Genomic DNA, 23,480 nt, shown 5'->3' with positions numbered 1-23,480 from the left:
AAAAATTAATGAGAGATCAGGATGATGAAAGGAAAAACAAGATCTATATCTACAGAAATAGTAATAACAGCAGGTTTTCATATGACTCAGGGACTGACAACTCAGATAATGAGCAAAATGAAATTGTGGTGGGCTCTTCTTCAGACCTGCCCCCTTTAGGCAGAAAACAAGGAGGGGGGCAGGAGAAAGAGAGGGAGGTGGACGCTCTTCAAACAGGAGAAGAGGTGGTGGGAGATACAAGAACAACAGAGGTACACGGATGTTAACCAGGAATCAGAGGGTATAACCTCTATTCTTGGCTCACATGGGTCTGGGGGTGTTGACACAGTCAGGGTTGTGAACCTATCTTCCGTTCCCCTTTCCCTCACACAAATGTCACTGCTAAGTAAAGGTTTGTCGTTCTGTCCATCGGCACATCTGGATAAATTTGAATTCATAAAAGACCTTAATTTATTTGCCAGGAAGTTGGTACTTAAAAAAGTGATGAATAGAAAAGTGGGTCCGGATGTGCCTCTGGACAGAAGTGACAAACCTGCCCTGGATGATTTACTGTCACTCTTAGAGGAGCAAAATGAGGATGTTGATAGTACTCAACACCCTAAAAAATCCAATTTTAGACCGACTTCAAAATACATGCCCCCACTCTCAACAGCTCCAGAGATTCAAAACTTTGTAAGATGCGTTGAAAGAGAGATTGGGGATTTACAAGGATGTGAAGTTGTTCAGGATAATTTGAGTATAGATGAGAGAAGGTCTCTCAAAGAATTACTCAATAGTAAGGGACTCATTTTTAAATCATCCGACAAGGGTGGTAATTTGGTGGTCATGAATGATCATGATTATGTGACAGAAATCCAGAGGCAATTATCTAATACTACACAGTATGAATTGACAAACAGAATTGCATTTGACACATCTTGCAATGAGCTTTTGTTTATTCTCAATGATGCTTTGAGAGAGGGGCTAATAACAACCAAAGAACATGCATTCATGTTCAAAAAGTTTCCAATTGTGCCAACCTTTTACTGCATCCCTAAGCTGCACAAAAGCATGAGCAAACCGCCGGGACGACCAAATATCTCGGGCATAGGGGGGCCTATGGAAGGAGCGAGTAGATATATAGACTACTTTATGAGACCCTTCCTGAGTTCACTGCCCTCCTATGTCCAGGATACTTCGGATGTCCTTAGGAAATTAGATGGCATTGACGTTGATGAAGACACATGGTTAGTGGCCCTTGATGTTGAGTCGTTATACTCCTCGATCCCCCATAATGTGGGAATCAGAGCAACCAGATATTTTCTTGAACAAAGAGGGCATGATTTTCAAAAACATACTGATTTTGTAATCTCTCTGTTACAACTAATATTGAACAATAATATATTCCAATTTGATGGAAGATATTATAGACAGCTCCAAGGCACGGCCATGGGTGCCACATGTGCCCCCACATATGCCTGTTTACATCTTGGCTTATGGGAGGCACGAGAGGTTTTTTCGTGTTTTGAATCCCTAGTGGAGGCACATGTGGCACTCTGGCTCCGCTATGTAGATGATATTCTACTCCTGTGGCGGGGCAGCAAAGAGTTGTTAGAGAATTTCTTGAGTATTTTGAACACTGACAATGGGTACAACATCTTTCTTACATGTGAAATGAGTAAAGATGAAGCAACTTTTTTAGATCTATCAATTAGGAAAGAAGGTAGACATCTAACCACTAAGGTCCATCGTAAATCAACGGCCACTAATAGCCTTTTACATGCTACTAGCCACCATCCTGAATGCCTAAAAACTGGCATTCCAGTTGGCCAATTCCTTCGGTTACGAAGGAATTGTTCCGACTTAGAGGAGTTTGAATCACAGGCCAAAGAGATGTCGTCTAGGTTCCTTGAAAGAGGATATTCTAAGAGACAGGTTAAAAGGGCCTGGACGAGGGCTAGGAACAGCATAAGAAATGATCTGCTCTACAAACATAATGCAGTTAAAAGGAATGGTGATAAGGTACGCCTCATAACTAAGTACAACGCACACTGGGGCAAACTTAGAGACATAATGAATAAATATTGGCATATGTTGACTATTGATACTGAACTGAAAGATTATGTAGGAGACTTCCCTTTGTTGACAGCACGCAGAGCTGATAGTCTTAAGGATAAGCTTGTTAGAAGTGAATACATAAGAGAACCGAAAACCAATTGGTTAAGCACAAGAGGCAAATGGCAAGGCTGTAGCCCTTGTGGGCATTGCGTGTATTGCAGGTTTATACAAAAAACATGTAAATTTGAAACTTTAACAGGTAGACAATACAATATAAAACAGTGGATAACCTGCAACACTACAGGTGTTATTTACCTTTTGCACTGCTCATGTCCCCTATTTTACATAGGGAAAACTAAGCGTGATCTGAAAGATCGAGTCAGAGAGCATAGGGATGACATTAAGAACAAAGAGCAGGATAGCCCAATGGCCAGACACTTTGAATTATATCATAATTCTGATTTTACTATTATGAAAGTAACTGGCATTCAGCACATAAAACAGCACCGCCGTGGTGGTGATGTTGACAATATGCTATTAAGGAATGAATCCCGATGGATTTATCGATTAAATACACTGGCTCCAAATGGCCTTAATGAAAAAATAGATTTCTCATGCTTTCTGTAGAACTTTTCCCTAGTAGGGGACAAATGCTAAAGAACCTTTGGTATCTCTATACTTACATTATTTCAGTTGTGTATGTAATAGTCATTAGTCTGGCCTAAAAGATAAGCAAAGTTTTGAGATGTAAAAAATTGCAATGGTAAATACATTGTGTAGTTCTGATTCTGCCATCCCGGAATGAAAAAGTATAAACCCAAATATATGTTGCATAACATGTAATTATTTAACAAATATGATGTTTGTGCAATTAAAAGTTTTTTGTTTATCTTTGAATATGAGGTTGCAATATGGTGCCAAAACTGTCATCAATTAAAAATTTAAATTAGCTATTGAGCTATAAAAGGGGTGTTATCACCAGAGACAAGCATCCGATGAAGCCCTAAAGTCAGCCCACTAAGGGGAGGGGCGAAACGCGTCATGCCTGACGTTTTGTGAAGCGGCAACTGTTTGAAGTGGAGTGCTAAGTCCCTGGCAGCTGGTCTGAAGCATACCGAGTTACTATATGTGGTTCTAACAACTGACAAGCATGCAGCAGTCTTGAATGGAAGTTCCGGTTTTGTAAATACAAGGAGGCATTAACCGTAATGGAGCCTTAACACAAACCGCTTTGTTTGGAGAATTACCAGGATCCGGCATGAGAAATATGCAAAGCTTGGAGTGATCAAGTGGTAATTATACAAGCTAGTGTTGGAGCAAATACTGGAACTTTGTACCGCGAATGTGGTGAGACTGTCTGCTCAGTAATTCTATTACAGTTGGTTTCCCAATCAGTAACGCTGGAACTGCTTCTTTGTAACACATTTCATTCACAGAGCGTGTGATTCACACTAAGTGCTCTGTTAAAACGGACATTGTTAATCTGTGTCTCTTTTGAATTATGTTGCAACAGTTTATCTTTCACACATTGCTTGTTTGTAATAGCGCATAGTTGAAGATATGTTATATACTTCGAACATTATTTGTAATAACCGTAGTTTTACGGTAGTGTGTCAGATAATAGTACTAACCAGGCCTGGGTTTAATAGTCACTCCTTTTATTGCAATTAAGGGTTTTGGGAATTTTGTTTTTGACATGTGTAGGTTTAACAAATAAACCACTCGTTATTTATGCAATTTGAGTGCTGCCTTGTCATTCTTTTTCACAGCATTTACTTTTAGCTGTGACTACTCTCTTACTTATTCATTTAATATTTCATTATGACTGCTAGCACCAAAATTGTTTTTGTTTGTGATCAAGATAGAGTGCACACAATTCAATAATTAGTAATTATTTTGTGAACGTTGATGTATTTTATCTTTGTTTTTGCATTGTTGTTGAATAAGGTTCTGGATCTTGGTAGGTAGATCGCTACTCCAGTGGAAAAGTGTTTCACCCTCTTGGATACATTTAAGGGTGCTTTAAACCTCAATAACCAAACAATACTGATATAGTGACCTTCAGAATTCTTTATTATATCAAGAAAATGAGTTTGTTTGTATTTTTTGCAGTTAGTTGTTTCCTTTTATGTATGAAGTACAAACCTTTGTTTTCACTCTGTATCTCTACAAGATTTTTATATGCTATGGATTGTACTTTACTAGTATTGTGTATCATTCTGACTAATGACGTAAGATGTCTGTACCTTTTGATAAAATACCTCAATAAAAATATTAAAATAAAAAAATAAAAAATAAATCGACGTGTGTGTGCATTTACAAATGTATAGTATATAGCCTCTGATAAGTTATGTATAACTGCAAAATGTGTAAAGCCACGACCACTGTCTTACTCTTGACCGCAGCTACCAGCATATTCAACTTGCTTTTAAAAGTTTATGGACTTTTTAAGAGTGTTTATGCCCCATTCATAAACCTGACATTGTTGCATGTACAATAAATTTGGCTGAAAATGCTGAGGAAATGCTAAGAGCTCTGGGAACCAGATTAGGAGTGTGAAGTAGCAATACTACTACTATTGGATGTATCCTACTCATGACTTTATTCAGAACTCCACTGTCTGCTTTAGGACCATTACACATGCAGGGAACTGGCTGAAGTTTCTACTCCATATCTACTTTTAACAGTTCTATTAAAATACTACATGTAAAGGTAATTTTCTTGTCTGACACACACACACACACACACACACAGACACACACAGACAAACACACACACACACACACACACACACATATATATATATATATATATATATATATATATATATATATATATATATATGTATATCAGTTAAAAAAGTTTAGCAACAGGATTGGCATATACCCCTATGTTCTGACCACTTTAAACAACCACAAAACCCCAGCTGCATGAACAGATATATGTAATAGAATAAACAAATTACCTAAATAAGTGAAGTGAAATAACATTTTAGATGCATAATAATTCATCTTGTATAAGCCTTGTGTATTATTAGCACATTGCAAAGAAGAAAATTCTACAATCTGTTTTTCTAAAAAAAAAAAAGGATGTGTACCATAAGCCTGACTGCCACATGCAGCAGCCGTTCCTAGGCTATTTTATTTTTTAAATAAGAGTTGGGATTGGGTACACAATAATTTGATTGGTATAACCAATAATATTGAAAGCATTAGGGATCTGTACCTTCAGATATCTGGTCCTGTGAATAATAGTAATTAAGCTTAATTCTTTAACTCTTTTAACTCTGTGTGTCTCAACCTCAACCGTGGTCATCAAGTACCCTCAAAAGGCCAGATTTTCATTAAAGCTCAACTAGAGAACAGGTGAAATAATCAGCTAATGAGTGAGATCAGGTCAGCTATAATGAAAACCTGGCCTGTTGGGGGTACTTGAGGACTGCAGTTGAGAAACACTGCTTTAACTTTTTTAACCCAAATATTTAAAGCAGCACACTGGATATTTTCTTTCTGTGTGAGAAAGTTTCCTTCTGCAGTAGTATCTAAAGGGTTAACTCTTAAATTGCTTATAAAATATTAACAACAAATATTGGTTATTTAGCGATTATCATTGATTACACTGTGCTGTATGTCAATGGGGTAGATTTATAGATGGTAATGAGTAGCCGACTAGGGTCTTTGCAAAGGCGAGATTGTGTTTGAAACTCATTAAGCCTCACTTCACTTATATATTCTACAGGTTTCTTAGTGGGCATTCCTGCCATGAACATCCATAATTGCTTCATTTGCCCAATATATGAAACCTGAACCTTTCACTGAGCAGTCAAAACAACTTTGCAAACACGCTTGAAACACAGTAAATGTAACTCTTTGTAAGTTTAACCCTTTAATGACTGCCAACATACCCTGTACGTTGTCTGTTTGTTGCGCTTCTAGGGGAATAATAGCATGGCAACGAGGCATACAGAAATAGCATGGTCTTGCTGCTGTCAGTGAGATCCAAGATATAATACCCTTAAAAGCCTCTTCCAAGATGCAATGCACAGGGTACATTGCTGTCCTTAAAGGGACATGAAACCCCAAAAAAATCTTTCATGATTTAGGTAGAACATATCATTTTAAACAACTTTTCAGTACTTCTATTAGCAAATTTGTTTCATTCTCTTGGTATCATTTGTTGAAGGAGCAGCATCGCCCTACTGGTTTCTAACTGAACCCATGGGTGAGCGAATGACAATCAATTATGCAGCCACCAATCGGCAACTAGAATCTAGGTTATTTGCTGCTCCTGAGCTTACCTAGATAAACCTTTCAGCAAAGGATAACAAGAGAAAGAAACAAATTAAATAATAGAAGTAAATTAGTTAGCCCGAAACGTTGCTGTATTTGACCTTTGTTTGAAAATAAAAGTCACTTTGCTCACTGCTGGAGACTATCTTTCTTTGCTTGAATTGTCTGGGCTTGGTCAGCCCTCTCCGTGCATTAGTGAGTAGTGGGTGCTGTATCCATTCTTATCTATCTGAAGCATATGATAGAGTGGACTGATTTATTACGTTTTTCTTTTTTTAATTTGTCTGTTCTGTAAACTTTTGAAGTCATTTCTGTGATGCTGATTTCCTTTGCAATGGATATTATTCTATGCGCCAAAAGGAGAACAGTTAATGAGTTATATGCTGCTCCAACGATTTTAATGGAGAGTCACTTGCAAATTGCAGATGCGATGAGCGGTTGGTACAAATCTCTATGAACTGTGCAGTTTTTCAAGCTGAGCTGTAGTGGTGAGGTTTATCCACAAAATATTAGTTTTTATGTATATTATGTATTAATACAGAGTACTGTGAATGTGTGTATGTAAAATACTAATATAGATTTTAAATTGAGTGTATATTTAAAATGTCATGAGAATGACTAATTTACACCTAGATTACGAGTTTTGCGTTAGGAGGGGTGCGGTGCTAATGAGCAGTTTAAGCTCACCGCTCACTTACAGACAGCGCTGGTATTACGGGTTTTTAAAAACCCGGCGTTAACCTCAAAAAAGTGAGCGAAGAGCAAAATTTAGCTTCACATCTCACCTCAATACCAGCGCTGCTTACGTTAGTGGTGAGATGGCTGAACGTGCTCGAGCACGATTTCCCCATAGGAATCAATGGGGGAGAGCCGGCTGAAAAAACCCCGAACACCTGCAAAAAAGCAGCGTAAAGCTCCTAACGCAGCCCCATTGATTCCTATGGGGAAATACTTTTTATGTCTACACCTAACACCCTAACATGAACCCCAAGTCTAAACACCCCTAATCTTACACTTATTAACCCCTAATCTGCCGCCCCTGACATCGCCGACACCTGCATTATAATATTAATCCCTAATCTGCCGCTCCGGACACCGCCGCCACCTACATTATAGTTATGAATCCCTAATCTGCTGCCCCCAACATCGCCGAACCCTACTTTATATTTATTAACCCCTAATCTGCCGCCCCCAATGTCGCTGCAACCTAACTACATTTATTAACCCCTAATCTGCCACCCACAACGTCGCCACCACTATAATAAAGTTATTAACCCCTAAACCTAACCCTAACCCCCCCTAACTTAAATATACAATTTACAATAAATCTAAATAAAATTACTACAATGACCTAAATAATTCCTATTTAAAACTAAATACTTACCTATAAAATAAACCCTAAGATAGCTACAATATAACTAATAGTTACATTGTAGCTATTTTAGGATTTATTTTTATTTTACAGGCAACTTTGTATTTATTTTAACTAGGTAGAATAGTTAGTAAATAGTTATTAACTATTTAATAACTATCTAGTTAGAATAAATACAAATTTACCTGTAAAATAAAACCTAACCTAAGTTACACTAACACCTAACACTACACTATAATTAAATAAATTAACTAAATTAAATACAATTGATTACAGAAAATAATAAAATAACAAGATTTTTAAACTAATTACACCTACTCTAATCCCCCTATCAAAATAAAAATGCCCCCCAAAATAAAAAATAAACCCCTACCCTACACTAAATTACAAATAGCCCTTAAAAGGGCCTTTTGCAGGGCATTGCCCCAAAGTAATCAGCTCTTTTACCTGTAAAACAAAAGTACAAATACCCCCCCAACATTAAAACCCACCACCCACACAACCAACCCTACTCTAAAACCCACCAAATCCCCCCTTAAAAAAACCTAACACTAACCCCTTGAAGATCACCCTACCATGAGACGTCTTCACCCAACCGGGCAGAAGTGGTCCTCCAGACGGGCAGAAGTCATCATCTAAGCTGGGCAGAAGAGGTCCTCCAGACGGGCAGAAGTCTTCATCCAGACGGCATCTTTTATCTTCATCCATCCGGCGCAGAGCGGGTCCATCTTCAAGACATCCGACGCGGAGCATCCTCTTCATCCGGAGTCTTCTTACTAAATGACGGTACCTTTAAGTGACGTAATCCAAGATGGCGTCCCTTCAATTCCGATTAGTAAGAAGACTCCGGATGAAGAGGATGCTCCGCATCGGATGTCTTGAAGATGGACCCGGCTTGGATGAAGACTTCTGCCCATCTGGAGGACCACTTCTGCCCAGTTGGGTGAAGACGTCTCACGGTAGGGTGATCTTCAAGGGGTTAGTGTTAGGTTTTTTTAAGGGGGGATTGGGTGGGTTTTAGAGTAGGGTTGGTTGTGTGGGTGGTGGATTTTAATGTTGGTGGGGGTATTTGTACTTTTCTTTTACAGGTAAAAGAGCTGATTACTTTGGGGCAATGCCCCGCAAAAGGCCCTTTTAAGGGCTATTTGTAATTTAGTGTAGGGTAGGGCTTTTTTTATTTGGGGGGCTTTTTTATTTTGTTAGGGGGATTAGATTAGGTGTAATTAGTTTAAAAATATTTTAATTATTTTATTATTTTCTGTAATTTAGTGTTTGTTTTTTTCTGTACTTTAGATAATTTTATTTAATTGTAATAAATTGTATTTAATTTAGTTAATTTATTTAATTATAGTGTAGTGTTAGGTGTTAGTGTAACTTAGGTTAGGTTTTATTTTGCATGTAAATTTGTCTTTATTTTAACTAGGTAGTTATTAAATAGTTAATAACTATTTACTAACTATGCTACCTAGTTAAAATAAATACAAAGTTGCCTGTAAAATAAAAATAAATCCTAAGATAGCTACAATGTAACTATTAGTTATATTGTAGCTAGTTTAGGGTTTATTTTATAGGTAAGTCTTTAGTTTTAAATAGGAATTATTTAGGTAATTGTAGTAATTTTATTTAGATTTATTGTAATTATATTTAATTTAGGGGGGGTTGGGGTTAGGGTTAGACTTAGGTTTAGGGGTTAATACATTTAATATAGTGGCAGCGACGTTGTGGGTGGCAGATTAGGGGTTAATAATATTTAACTAGTGTTTGCGATGCAGGAGTGCGGTGGTTTAGAGATTAATATATTTATTATAGTGGCAGCGATGTCCGGTTCGGCAGATTAAGGGTTAAAGTTTTTATTTTAGTGTTTGCGATGTGGGGGGGCCTCGGTGTAGGGGTTAATAGGTAGTTTATGGGTGTTAGTGTACTTTTAAGCACTTTAGTTAAGAGTTTTATGCTACAGCGTTGTAGTGTAAAACTCTTAACTACTAACTTTAAAATGTGGTACCAGGCTTGACAGGAGAGGCTGTACCGCTCACTTTTGGTCAGACTCGTAATACCGGCGCTATGCAAGTCCCATTGAAAATATAGGATACGCAATTGACGTAAGTGGTTTTGCGGTATTTCCGAGTCTGGCCAAAAAAGTGAGCGGTGAGTCTGTCATTTCAAGACTCGTAATACCAGCAGGCGTTAAAAAGCAGCGTTGGGACCGGCCAATTCTGCTTTTTAAGCCTAGCGCACAACTCGTAATCTAGCCGAGAGTTTTTTTTTAGTAAGCAACCTTCACTGACCTTCACAACAGTCCTATGTTTGACTTCATAAATCATTATGGAAAGCTTACATGTCTATAATGTAACAGTAAACAGTAAATACATGCTAGATATGCTGATGTATTCAAAGCAAAGATTAGCCTTAAAAGGACATGAAACCCAAAAATAATTTCATGATTTAGGTACAATATACATTTTTAAACAACTTTCCAGTTTACATCTAAACCAGTAGAGCAGCAATGCTCTACTGGTTTCTAACTGAAAACGTAGGTGAGCCAATAGCAATCAGTATATATATATGCAGCCAACAATCATCAGCTTGAACCTAGGTTCTTTGCTGCTCCTGAGCTTTCCTAGATAAACCTTTCAGCAAGGGATAACAATAGAAGAAAGCAAATTAAATAATAGTAGTAAATTGGAAATTTGTTTAAAACTGGATGCTCTGTCTAAATCATGAATTTCTAATTATGACTTTACTGTCCCTTTAAAATAATATGTAGGTGTAATTTTACAATTATACTAGTTGTTTAACTATTGAAGATACACATGTAAAGGTTTAACTTCTATAAAGTACTTTAGTTTCTATAAAGTAATGGCTGCCACCATATTTAAACTTGCATTTCCCCTATCTCTCTCTTCTGCTGAGGACAGTTAGGACAGATATAAATAATAGTAAACGAAGGTCTCCACCATTTGTCAACAAACTTCAACAGGAGAGCATGGGAATAAAGTTAAAAATCCACCTTATTAGTTACATGTAAAATCGTCAAGCACACAGCACACAGGACTCCAAACAGCTGACGCGTTTCCTGCCTTAATGGCACTTCATCAGAGCTGTTGTACAGGTGTGTTACGTAAACATTTAACCTCTATGGGTCTGTTGTCAAACCAATCAAATCCATTGTAATTTAACTCCTTCATTTTTACAACGTTACAATATAGCCAACTTTAACACAATACATACACACTCGATACAATTTTAAAACATAATCATCACAAAGAGGAAAAAGGTAATACAGTAATTAGAATACAGATGTCTACAATTAACGTTATGCGGACTGGAGCTATCTTGGCAACGTTATATCAATCCTAGTACGCTACTATTAACCCCTTGTATTACGGCACAGTGGTAAAGCAAGGTAGACCACATTTATATTTAAATGTAATAACTTAACAGACAGACAGTGACTCCTCCACTAATGTAACCCTGAATACTAATCTCCTCACTTAAATCGTGGGCAAATGATCTAAATATGACAGTGCAAATAACAAGTAACATTTGTTTAAAAGACAACAACTAATCTTTTCATATACAAAGTTAAACATTGCAAAGTAAGCATCAAGACACTCGCCCACACATACAGTGAAAGAAATACTCCAATGATGAAACTTTCAAACATCTAAAAAATATCTCAGAGTATTAATACATTATAAATACATTACACACATCTCAGTGGGATAGGAGCACAGGCAAGTTTAACATCCATTTATAAAAGACAAATACTTAGAAAATGTATTTAAGTTGTGCATCTTAAATACATTTTACTCTAGAAATTGTATTGTTTATAAATATAGATAATCCCTTTATTACCCATTCCCCAGTTTTGCATAACCAACACGATTATATTAATACACTTTTTACCTCTGTGATTATCTTGTATTTAAGCCTCTGCAGACTGCACCCTTATTTCAGTTCTTTTGACAGACTTGCATTTTAGCCAATCAGTGCTGACTCCACAGGGGTGAGCACAATGTTATCTATATGACACACATGAACTAGTGCTGTCCAGCTGTGAAAAACTGTCAAAATGCACTGAAAAATAAGAGGCGGCCTCCAAGGGCTTCAAATTAGTATATGAGCCTACCTATGTTTAGCTTTCAACAAAGAATACTAAGAGAACAAATCAAATTTGATGATAAAAAGTAATTAGGAATGTTAAAAATTGTATGCCCTATCTGAGTCATGAAAGTTTAATTTTGATTAGACTGTCCCTTTAAGTAACAATTCCCTGCTTCAGTTACTACATTTTCATTGTTAATAAAAACTGCTTTGAAATCATGCTTTGGTAAAGCCAGAAATGTAGATGTTCTGTGCCGCTGTCAGTCACAAATTAATAAGATTGAAGCCTCTCCCCCATACTGACTGATGATATTGATTTATCTGAAGAGTATGAATGACATTGTTCCATGACCTCAGTTGCCTTCCTCTGTGTTTTATGAGGACACACACACAAATCACTGATTAGTCTATTTCTCTTTGATTTTACTGTCTCTGTATAGCCAGTTTTAATATGGACACTAGCACCCAACACAGAACAGGGCCTTTTAATTAGGGTTATTAATTACTGTTATAATAATTGCAGTAGTTAAAGGGATGCAAAACTACTTTTTTTTTCTTTCATGATTCAGATAGAGTATACCATTTTAACCCCTTAACGACCGAGGATGTGCGAGGTAGGTCCTTCAAAAAACAGCAGTTAATGAACATGGACGTACCTGGCACGTCCTCAGTCAAATTGAGCGCTGGTAGTGATCGCAATCGCTTCCAGCCACTCTCAGGGTATTGCAAAGATGCCTCAATATTGAGGCATTGTGCAATACCCTTTAGGCAGTAACTGATGCAGAGAGGGTTAGGAGGGAGGCGGGTGGGCAGTCCATCACTGGAGGGGGGCGGGAGGATGGCGGGAGCGGGTGGGACCGCTACGCCATGCTACAGGGAAACAAAACAAACAAAAAAAAACTTCAAAAGAGCAGAGCCGCAGTGGCAGTGAGGGGGAAGGAGGGGGAAGGAGGGAGAGGGGGATCCTATGTGGGATCCGTGTTAGCAAATGGATCTGGGAGGGGTATGGTAATGGGGGGGGGGGCAACAACACTACAGATTTTTTTATATAAAAAATGTGCTTAATTTACAGCAAACTAGGTAGACAGCTGCCAGGACCCAAGATGGCGGCAAATAGGTAGAGGGGGGAGGATTAGAGATTAGAGAGCTGTTTGGGGGGTATCAGGGAGGTTAGGGGGTAAGTAGGGATCCTACACTGCAACAAATATATATATATATATATATATATATATATAAGAAAAAAAATATTTTTATACTGGCAGACTTTCTGCCAGTACTTAAGATGGGGGTGGCCATTAAGGGCTGGGGGATTGAAGAGAGCTTGAGAGGTATCAGGGAGGGATCAGGGGTTGGAATGTGTCAGGTGGGAGGCTAATCTCTACACTAAAGCTAAAATTAACCCTAAAAGCTACCTAATTAACCCCTTCACTGCTGGGCATAATACAAGTGTGGTGTGCAGCTGCATTTAGCGGCCTTCTAATTACCAAAAAGCAATGCCAAAGCCATATATGTCTGCTATTTCTGAACAAATAGGATCACAGAGAAGCATTTACAACCATTTGTGCCATAATTGCACAAGCTGTTTGTAAATAATTTCAGTGAGAAACCTAAAGTTTGTGAAAAAGTTAACGTTTTTTTTTATACATACATAGCGTAGACTCAGGAGCAGAAGAGCATTTCTGGGAATTTGCTGCTGGTTGGTGGCTGCACATACAGTATCTCACAAAAGTGAGTACACCCCTCACATTTTTGTAAATATTTTATCTTTTCATGTGACAACACTGAAGAAATGACACTTTGCTACAATGTAAAGTAGTGAGTGAACAGCCTGTATAACAGTATAAATTTTCTGTCCCCTCTAAATAACTCAACACAGAGCCATTAAGGTCTAAGTGGAAATGTCCAAAGTGTCAATATTTTGTTTGGCCACCATTATTTTCCAGAACTGCCTTAACCCCCTTGGGCGTGGAGTTCACCAGAGCTTCATAGGTTGCCACTGGAGTCCTCTTCCACTCCTCCATGACGACATCACGGAGCTGGTGGATGTTAGAGACCTTGCGCTCCCCCCCTTCTATTTGAGGATTCCCCACAGATGCTCAATAGGGTTTAGGTCTGGAGACATGCTTGACCAGTCCATCACCTTTACCCTCAGCTTCTTTAGCAAGGCAGTGGTCATCTTGGAGGTGTGTTTGGGGTCGTTATCATGTTGGAATACTGCCCTGCGGCCCAGTCTCCAAAGGGAGGGGGTGATGCACTGCTTCAGTATATCACAGTACATGTTGGCATTCATGGTTCCCTCAATAAACTGTAGCTCCCCAGTGCCGGCAGCACTCATGCAGGCCCAGACCATGACACTGCCACGACCATGCTTGACTGTAGGCAAGACACACTTGTCTTTGTACTCCTCACCTGGTTGCCGCCACACATGCTTCACACTATCTGAAGCAAATACCAGTAATACATGTCCTTAGTCTGCTTGTCTTCAGCAAACTGTTTGCGGGCTTTCTTGTGCATCATATTTAGAAGAGGCTTCCTTCTGGGATGACAGCCATGCAGACCAATTTGATGCAGTGTGCAGTGTATGGTCTTAGCACTGACAGGCTGATCCCCACCCCTTCAACCTCTGCAGCAATGCTGGCAGCACTCATACTTCTATTTCCCAAAGACAACCTCTGGATATGACGCTGAGCACGTGCACTCAACTTCTTTGGTCGACCATGGCAAGGCCTGTTCTGAGTGGAACCTGTCCTGTCAAACCGCTGTATGGTCTTCCCCACCGTGCTGCAGCTCAGTTTCAGGATCTTGGCAATCTTCTTATAGCCTAGGCCTAGGCATCTTTATGTAGAGCAACAATTCTTTTTTTCAGATCCTCAGAGTTTTTTGCCATGAGATGCCATGTTGAACTTCCAGTGACCAGTATGAGAGAGTGTGAGAGCGATAACACCAAATTTAACACACCTGCTCCCCATTCACACCTGAGACCTTGTAACACTAACGAGTCACATGACACCGGGGAGGGAAAATGGCTAATTGGACCCAATTTGAACATTTCCACTTAGGGGTGTACTCACTTTTATTGCCAACGGTTTAGACATTAATGGCTGTGTGTTGAGTTATTTTGAGGGGACAGCAAATTTACACTGTTATACAGTGATGTGCAGTCACTAGAGGCAGGTGAGGCAGTGCTTCACCTCTCATATGGGCAAAAATATATTTTTTTTATTGGCTTTAAAAAAAAAATGTAATTTTTTTTTCCCAGCATTTTTTTTTCTCACAGCTATATGTTGTGCAATGAAGAGGCACAAGCAGGTCTGCCCACCATTACACAACATGCTGCGCCATCTACTGGATGCAAGTGGTTAAGATCATTGCATGGCCCATTAACTGCTTATTTGAGGCAGTCCTATTTGGGCTGAACCAATCCAGCGAGAGGCATTAGTAAGTGGAACATAGGGTTGGGGCTGGATGTTAAATCATATAAAACAAAACAAAAACGGAAAAAAACAACTTTCATATATTTTGTTGCTGTCCTGTGAACCTGCTAGCTTTGCTAAAGTGAAAAAGAGAGTTCTGTTCTTCCCCTCTAAGTGCAGTGGAATGTTCCACTGTCACATCCTGAATCCTTCCAGAGCAGGAGAGAGGCACAGAGAGCAGTGTTTCACCCACATCTTATTAAAGTAAGATTTTACTGATAGGGATTCTGTTAGTGAAAATGATAATTTAATGAATGTGGTTTAGTGTTTTTTTTTACTCTTTTACAGCAGAGTCGTTTTTGTATTTTGTTTACTCAAACTTTACACCCACTAACTTAGCAGCTTGCCTCTGTACTTCACACTAAATTATAGACTAATTTTCTGAACTCTCTGTAGCTCTGCTGTTTTATTACTTTAAAATGCTGTGGTCCCTCTCCCCCCCCCCCCTTGTGTGTGTGTGTGTGTGTGTGTGTGTCTCTCTCTATCTATCCATCTCTCTCCTTATGTGTTGTTCTCCCCCATGGTCTCTTTCTCTCTCTCTGTCTCTCTTCCTCCCCCTCTGACTCTCATCCCTTATGTAATGAAAGAATCTATAAGCATAATTTGCAGCATTAAAGTAAAAAATATGTTTTAAACATATTTTAATGGGCATGGATTTCTAGATCTCATGATCAGAGCAAGCATTGTGTTATCTGGCAAGAGTTTCTGTTACAATCCTTTTAGACTAAAATCAGATGTTTACTAAGTTGACCAGTTTTCCAAGACACCATTTAAAGGGACATGAAACCCATATGAAACCCATATACAAATTTAAATAACTTTCCAATTTACATCTAATATCTAATTTTCTTCATTATTTTTATGTCCTTTGTTGAAAATCATATCTAAATATGCTCAGTAGCTGCTGATTGGTGGCTGCACATAGATACCTCATGTGATTGTCTCACCCATGTGCATTGCTATTTCTTCAACAAAGGATATCTAAAGAATGAAGGCATATCCTGCCACTGCCTCACCAGCCTCTGACGTCACTGCACGTCACTGCTGTTATACAGGCGGTACACTGACTACTTTACATTGTAGCAAAGTGTCATTTCTTCAGTGTTGTCACATGAAAAGATATAATAAAATATTTACAAAAATGTGAGGGGTGTACTCACTTTTGGGAGATACTGTATATGCCTCTTGTCATTGGCTTACCATTGTGTTCAGATAGCTCCTAGTAGTGCATTGTTGTATTCATTTAAAAGTGAATGCTCTATCTGAACCATGAAAAAAACATTTTAGGTTTCATGTCCCTTTAAGTATTACAATGTTTTAACTTGCTTTACTTTTTTTCTGGAAATAGTTCCACTGTGGTAAAACACATTTACATCTTTGAGATTAACTTTTATATTAGAATGACACTAAAAGCATATGTGCATAAAACGACAGGCCTTTAAAGGGACATAGACCAGTAAAAACTAACATAAGTTTCTAAATATATAATTACAGTCAACGCTTACCTGCAAAACGGTTTCTGTTTTAACCCCCATTAACCCCTTTAATTCAGGCATAGTTTTATTTGCAGCAAGCTCCCCACTGGGCATTTCCAGATATGGAAGGTGCTATCCAGGCCATAGTTTCTGCAGAATGCACTCGTGCACGGTAGGGGGCAGAGTCACATGTCAACTGACTAAAGAAGTGCACAGTATAATGGTGAAGCTTTCACAAAGCATGTGACATTATCCACATGGAAACAAGCAACAAATAATAGCAGTACCTGCTGTTTCTCCTCAACCCCCCTTGTTTGCATAAGTAATTATCTTCACGTGCACATTTTGTTACATGATACCAAAATGGTTGGAGTAGGACACTGATAAAGGGGGTGGAGCAGGCTACACTTGGCAACCCCATTGTATAATATGCACACAACTCAAAATGTTTAATGGCACTTTAAGTAAACTAGAGCAAAACAAATATCTGACAAACTCTGTCTGTTTTTATTGCCAAGTATACACACATTGTGTGAGCAGAGCTATTAGTTCCACTGGGGGCCTCAGTATGTGTTGTTATGTATTATTGTATGCATTGTTCAGGGACACACAATATGATTATGCTTTACAAAAGCTCACCTCCCACCCCTGGCAGCTTAGCTTTTGTGACAACGATTATCAAAGGTGGATGCTGGAGGGAGGAGTCTGCAAGGTTTGGTGGTTAGTTTGGGATAAATTTGAGTGTTTTGTGGGGGGTGTTTTCATTTTACAAAACCGGAATTAATTGGGAAACTGTGTCAGCTATGACTGGATATAGCTCCTAAATTGTGACAAAACTGTGACAATCCTGCAAAATACAGAATGGCTGTATTATTTGACACAAACTTTTTACTGTCTTTAACACTGAGTGGGATAGTACATTTTTTTTCTTGATTAGTAACAGTTAGTGATATATTTTCACCACTAATTTACTGTTACATGCTTCCAAACACTGAAGGCTAGGGGTGAGCTCTTGGTGGTCCAACAGCAGGACTAAGTAGACAGAGGGTAATGTACATTTGGCCCAGTGATGGAGTCACAGAGGACGGGGAACTCCTAAACAAAGACCCAAAATTAGGACCACCACAAAAATGTGAGAAAGCTGGAATCTCTGTTATTATTATTGACAACTTATTCTACAGTACTAGCAAAGTATAAAATATGTGCCTCATAGATAACCAACCCATGGTAGTTAAAACACTGATAAAGAACAACTCAAAAGTCATGGTCCTATCTGATTTTTTTTCTATTATTACACTACATTTTTATAATTATGTATCTAATACTGTGCATGAGAGGCAGCTGTCACACATTTATATTATTCTCAGCACATCTTCTCTGGCACAATTTGTCACCATAGTGTGACTTTAATTATTTGTGTATGTATTATATTGGCATTAAAGGGACAGTCAACTCATTTTTTTTTATTGTTTAATAAGATAGATAATCCCTTTTTATCCATTCCCCAGTTTTGCATAGCCAACATGGTTATATTAATACACTTTTTACCTCTGTGATTACCTTGTATCTAAGCCTTTTCTGACAGCCCCCTGATCATATGACTTTTTATTTATTATCTATTTACTTGCATTTTATCCAATTAGTGCAGTGTCTGCCACAACCAATGGGCGTCAGCACAATGTTTTCTATATGGTTCACATGAACTAGTACTCCCCTGTTGTGAAAAGCTAATAAAAAAAACTTGTGATAGTGGCTTAAAAACAGGTAGACATTTAGAGGTTTAAAGGTTATAAAGTATATTATAATAACAATGTTGGTTGTGCAAAGTTGGGAATGGGGGCTAAAGGTGTTATCTTTCTTTTTAAACAATAACAATTTTGGTGTTGACTGTCCCTTTAAATAATGTGAAACTGTAAGTAGAAACTGGGCTATCTGACCCCAGTACATAGTTTATAATACTTCTCTGTGTATTTAACTCCAAGGTTATTTTTATTTGCAGAACTCTATAGTTGAGTAGTCAGAGACTTTTGTTAGTAGTGGGTATGCACACTTGGTGACAATCTAGTGCATCAACACTATATGCATAGCTACAAACACATCTGTTTGCTTCAAGAGTAGCTGATCTTAGAGTTGGATAAATAAATAAATAAGCAGTTATTTTAACTAGCTATAAAATACTACAACGTTTTTATAAGCACCATGCTGTTGCAAAAGCCCCCAATCATTATTTTACGATTCCGGTCCCTTTTAGTTTTTCTCTTTGTCTGCTAATTATGTACTGAACACAAGGTGGCATACTCACACTATTACCAGCCACTTGATCTGCTTGGCCAAGCCGAGTAAGGTGAACAGACAGATGATAAGATCCAGGAGAAGAAGCAGAATGTAAGCCAGCCACCTGCAGAAATTGAAAGCGATAACTAGCATGTAACAGGAGAAAGCATTAAAAAAATACTAATCTATTTAAGAATATTGTCCCATTTCCTGTTTCCTCTTTGTTTACATACAGAACACAATCATTTAGGTTTTATAACAAGGACCCACCATAGTGACAGTATTTTTGGAACATGGTGATAAAAATAAAATGTTTATTTGTTTGATCATTTTATTTTCCACAAATGTTCCTTCAAACGTGTTTTTAACTCTGCAAAGAGGATATAAAAATAGTAATGCACATGCTAAGCAGGACACAGCCAATGATTGGCGGATACTTGCGTATGTCGCTTTTATTATGTGCCTGAGCCCCTAAAAATGAGGTTACCAAGGAACATTCAGGCATTGATAATAATAAATGTTTTCAAGGGCAGAAAGGTTAATATTTATTTGTGGATTTGCAATATACCTCCATTAGCAAAAAATGCTTATAGCAAAACGTATTACTGTTTGCAGCAGCATACACACATATGTGTCAGTGAAGACTTTTAATTTGCAGTGTTCTCCCCAAGATCTTTTTAATGGGTGCAGCACCCAGCTGATTTTACTGACCACTCGGCTAAAATTTCAGCCAATATTAAGCTAAAAGTAGTGAATATTAAAAATGTTACATTTTTATTGCACAAATTATCATTAAATACATTTATGTTAAATTATGCAATTCATTTGTGCTTTGGATAGCAGAAAATTATAATATTAGAAAATAATACACTGTCACCACCTGGCTACTTCATAATGCCACCGGCTACTTCACAATGCCACCTGACTACTTCATAATGACACCGGCTACTGGCTACTTCATAATGCCACCGGCTACTTCATACAGCCACTGGCTACTTCATACAGCCACCTGGCTACTTCATACAGCCACCTGGCTACTTCATAATGCCACCAGCTACTTCATAATGTCACCAGGCTACTTCATACTGCCACTTGGCTACTGCATAATTCCACCTGGCTACTACATAATGCCACCTGGCTACTTCATAATGCCACCGGGTACTTCATAATGCCACCTGGCTACTTGATAAAGCCACCAGCTACTTCATACTGCCACCCAGCTACTTCATACACCCATCGGCTAATTCATACAGCCACCTGGCTACTTCATAATGCCACCAGCTACTTCATAATGCCACCAGCTACTTCATAATGCCACCGGGCTACTTCATACTGCCACCTGGCTACTGAATAATGCCTCCTAGTTACTTTATACTGCCACCTGGCTACTGCATAATGCCACCAGTTACTTCATAATGCCACTGGCTACTTCATACTGCCACCTGGCTACTTCATAATGCCACCTGGCTACTTCATAATGCCACCGGCTACTTCATAATGCCACCTGGCTACTTCATAAAGCCACCGGCTACTTCATACTGCCACCCAGCTACTTCATAATGCCACCCGACTGGCAACATTTTCTGTGGAGAACACTGATTTGTGTCATACAAGTCATTGCTGACTGAGCAGGCATGGTGTTTTAAATACTGGTGCACAGACCCTCACAGGATATGCGCATATGCCACTGAAAAACAGCAATAACTTTTACTAGAAGCATTTTTGCTAATGGAAATATATTGAGAAATGTTTCTATTCAAAATTTAAAGCACAAATGCACATTTCATTTAATTTTAACCTTTCAACTCCTTTAAAAAATACATTTTTATTTCATTACATTGAACCTTTCAAACTAATAGTTTTCTTTTCTTTTTTTTAAGGACAAGATTTGTGTCATTCTGGTTCATTTATGAAAAAGAAAGCACCACCTATTTTACTAAACAGAGCTCAGGCAATGTTTGGCTTAACTTAAAGGGACAGTGTATTTTAATTTTCTTCTAGCCATTAATGTGTTCACAAAGATTTATTTTACCTGCTGAAATGTATTAAATTATTTACAAATAGCTCCTTTAACATTATTTTAATTTGAAATAACTGTTTTGGACTTTTGTATCCCCACCTATACTGAAAAGGTCAGTACATAAGTACTTGTTATAGAAAAGCTATGCAAACAAGAATGATAGACTACATTATGCTGGTGTGTGACAGAGTGATACTAAAATGTTAATTTTGCATTGTTCTCTCTAAGTATTGGTTTTTGAGTAAACAGTGAGAAATAAGACAAAAAGGACTTTTAATAACTGTAAATAATGAAACAGATAAGATAATGAGATCAACATTTTATTGCGTTGTGGTTTCAATGAACAGAAACAGATATTTCATATAAAAAAATAAACAAAAAGACTGAATACATACATACATTTTAAACTATGCATCTAGTATAAAAGTTATTAAAAAACCATTCAACCAATTTTACAGTACACTGTCCCTTTAACCTGACTCTGCAACGTATGGACAAAAGTATGGGCCATATTCAGGGCTGGATTTGACATAACATGAGCCAATAGACACTCTGGATTTTAATATTTAATATTTCTAGAATGCAAATCCTAAGCAATAAAATACCTAATAACAACTGTAAAACAATGCTTCAGTTATGCTAAACCTAAAGTGACATTGTTAATTTGTTCTGTATTAAACTTTCCTTATTATGACAGGACAATTAAAAAAATAATAATTCCAATTTATTTCTGTTATCAAATTGTCCTATTTCACGTGATATCTTTTGTTGAAACGTATCTCCTGTCCTTTCCATAGGCTTAAAGGGACACTGAGCCCAATTTTTTTCTTTCATGATTCAGATAGAGCATGACATTTTAACCAACTTTCTAATTTACTACTATTATCAATAATTTTTTTGTTCTCTTGCTATCTTTATTTTAAAAGCAGGAATGTGAATCTTAGCAGCCAGCTCATTTTAGGTTCAGCACCATGGATAGCGCTTGCTTATTGGAGGCTTACATTAACCCACCAATAAGCAAGCATAACCCAGGTTCTCAACCAAAAATGGGCCGGCTCCTATGCATCACATTCCTGCTTTTTAAATAAAGATAGCAAGAGAACTAAGAAAAATTAATAATAGGAGTAAATTAAAAAGTTGCTTAAAATTGCATGCTCTATCGGAATCATGAAAGAAAAAATTTGGCTTTTAGTGTCCCTTTAAGACATGCTCGCTCCTGAGAATACCTCAGTATGCTGTCACTGAAACTAGCTAAGTTGCAACATAGGATACCAATAGATAGTGGTAACATTGATAATAAAGGTAAATTGGACAGTTTCTTTTTTTATTAAATTGTACACTCTATGTGAATTGTTGAAGTTTAATACTAACTTCCATTCCCCAATAAATCAAGACTAAACCATACTAGGGTTCAGATAATGTTATGACATTTAGAAGCACTGTATCCTTAATCATTGCTAATAATTCAATTTGGTTTTCTGTAGTTTTAGGAGTATTTACCCTTAAATGATCCTTACAAAGCAAAATACCTCACCTGTAATCTTCTATAAAATTAACTTGTTCAGCCACCATATTTGGAGTTAGTTCAGGTCCCTTCCAGAAGGACATCTCAGTCAAATGTTGAGCCACTGATTCCACTTGCCTTCTGGTGTTTCGAACAATAACTAAAAATTCTGTGTGCTTAGAGAAAATTTCTTCCAGCTGGGTTAAATCGCTCTTCACAACGGAATTGAGAAGGTCAACTGTATCAGAAATCTGTTGTAACAAAGAACAATATTTTATATTAATTAGTAAAAAAAAAAACAATGTAGATGTACTAGGAGTAGATAAATGCATTCTACAGCATTGCTCTCAATAACCATTAGGTAAGAAATCACATTGAGACTGTTTTGGTTAAACCAACATTAACCTGCAATATTGAATTAACCCATAAAAGTTTTAATTATGCTTAGTGAAACCCCCCCCCCCATTTATTTAGTTTTTTCTACTTTGCATGTAAATTTAAAAGGGCATTATTGTTAAAAAATGACATGCTCTAATTTGTTAAGAGTGTGTAAATTTAACACTAGCGACATTGCACCTCTATGTGTTTAATACCCACAGAGGGGTTAAATACATAGTAGAAGTACTGTGCAGGACCCACAAAGCATTGCTGGTCCAGAGCGAAAACCGCTACTAATCCAATCAGCAGTGCTAGTTGCATGACCCAGCTGTGTAACATGCATGTCATTTTTGGAGTCTTTAACTGTGAAAATGTTTCCACTCCTCCAAGATAGGCTGGAGTACAGGGCATGGAATACAGACTCTCTGTTGTGTCAATGACCTGGCACCCTAAAAGTCTAGTAGACAGATTGCAATCACCTGCTACCCAATGAGGCATGGCCCCCTCACTTAAAAAGAGGCAATCCCTTCTTTCATATGTGTGCAGTCTTTTTT

At 37.8% G+C, this 23,480-nt stretch overlaps 1 protein-coding gene across 2 annotated transcripts in view; it reads right to left on the bottom strand.

Moving 5' to 3' along the window:
• TTYH1 (tweety family member 1) overlaps positions 1-23,480 on the bottom strand; it is a 278,708-nt gene that overhangs the window by 71,086 nt on the left and 184,142 nt on the right. For both annotated transcript variants that reach the window (XM_053690745.1, XM_053690746.1), the window contains exons 4-5: positions 22,579-22,799; positions 19,053-19,148 (exon numbers count right to left, since the gene is read on the bottom strand). In XM_053690745.1, coding sequence (XP_053546720.1) covers positions 19,053-19,148; positions 22,579-22,799 — 317 coding nt within the window. The remainder of the gene's footprint in view (positions 1-19,052; positions 19,149-22,578; positions 22,800-23,480) is intronic.

This window comes from Bombina bombina, chromosome 8 (assembly GCF_027579735.1).
Source record: "Bombina bombina isolate aBomBom1 chromosome 8, aBomBom1.pri, whole genome shotgun sequence".
Taxonomy (NCBI): Eukaryota; Metazoa; Chordata; class Amphibia; order Anura; family Bombinatoridae; genus Bombina; species Bombina bombina.
The sequence above is the reverse complement of the archived record's forward strand: the minus strand, read 5'-3'. Positions and strand labels throughout refer to the sequence as shown.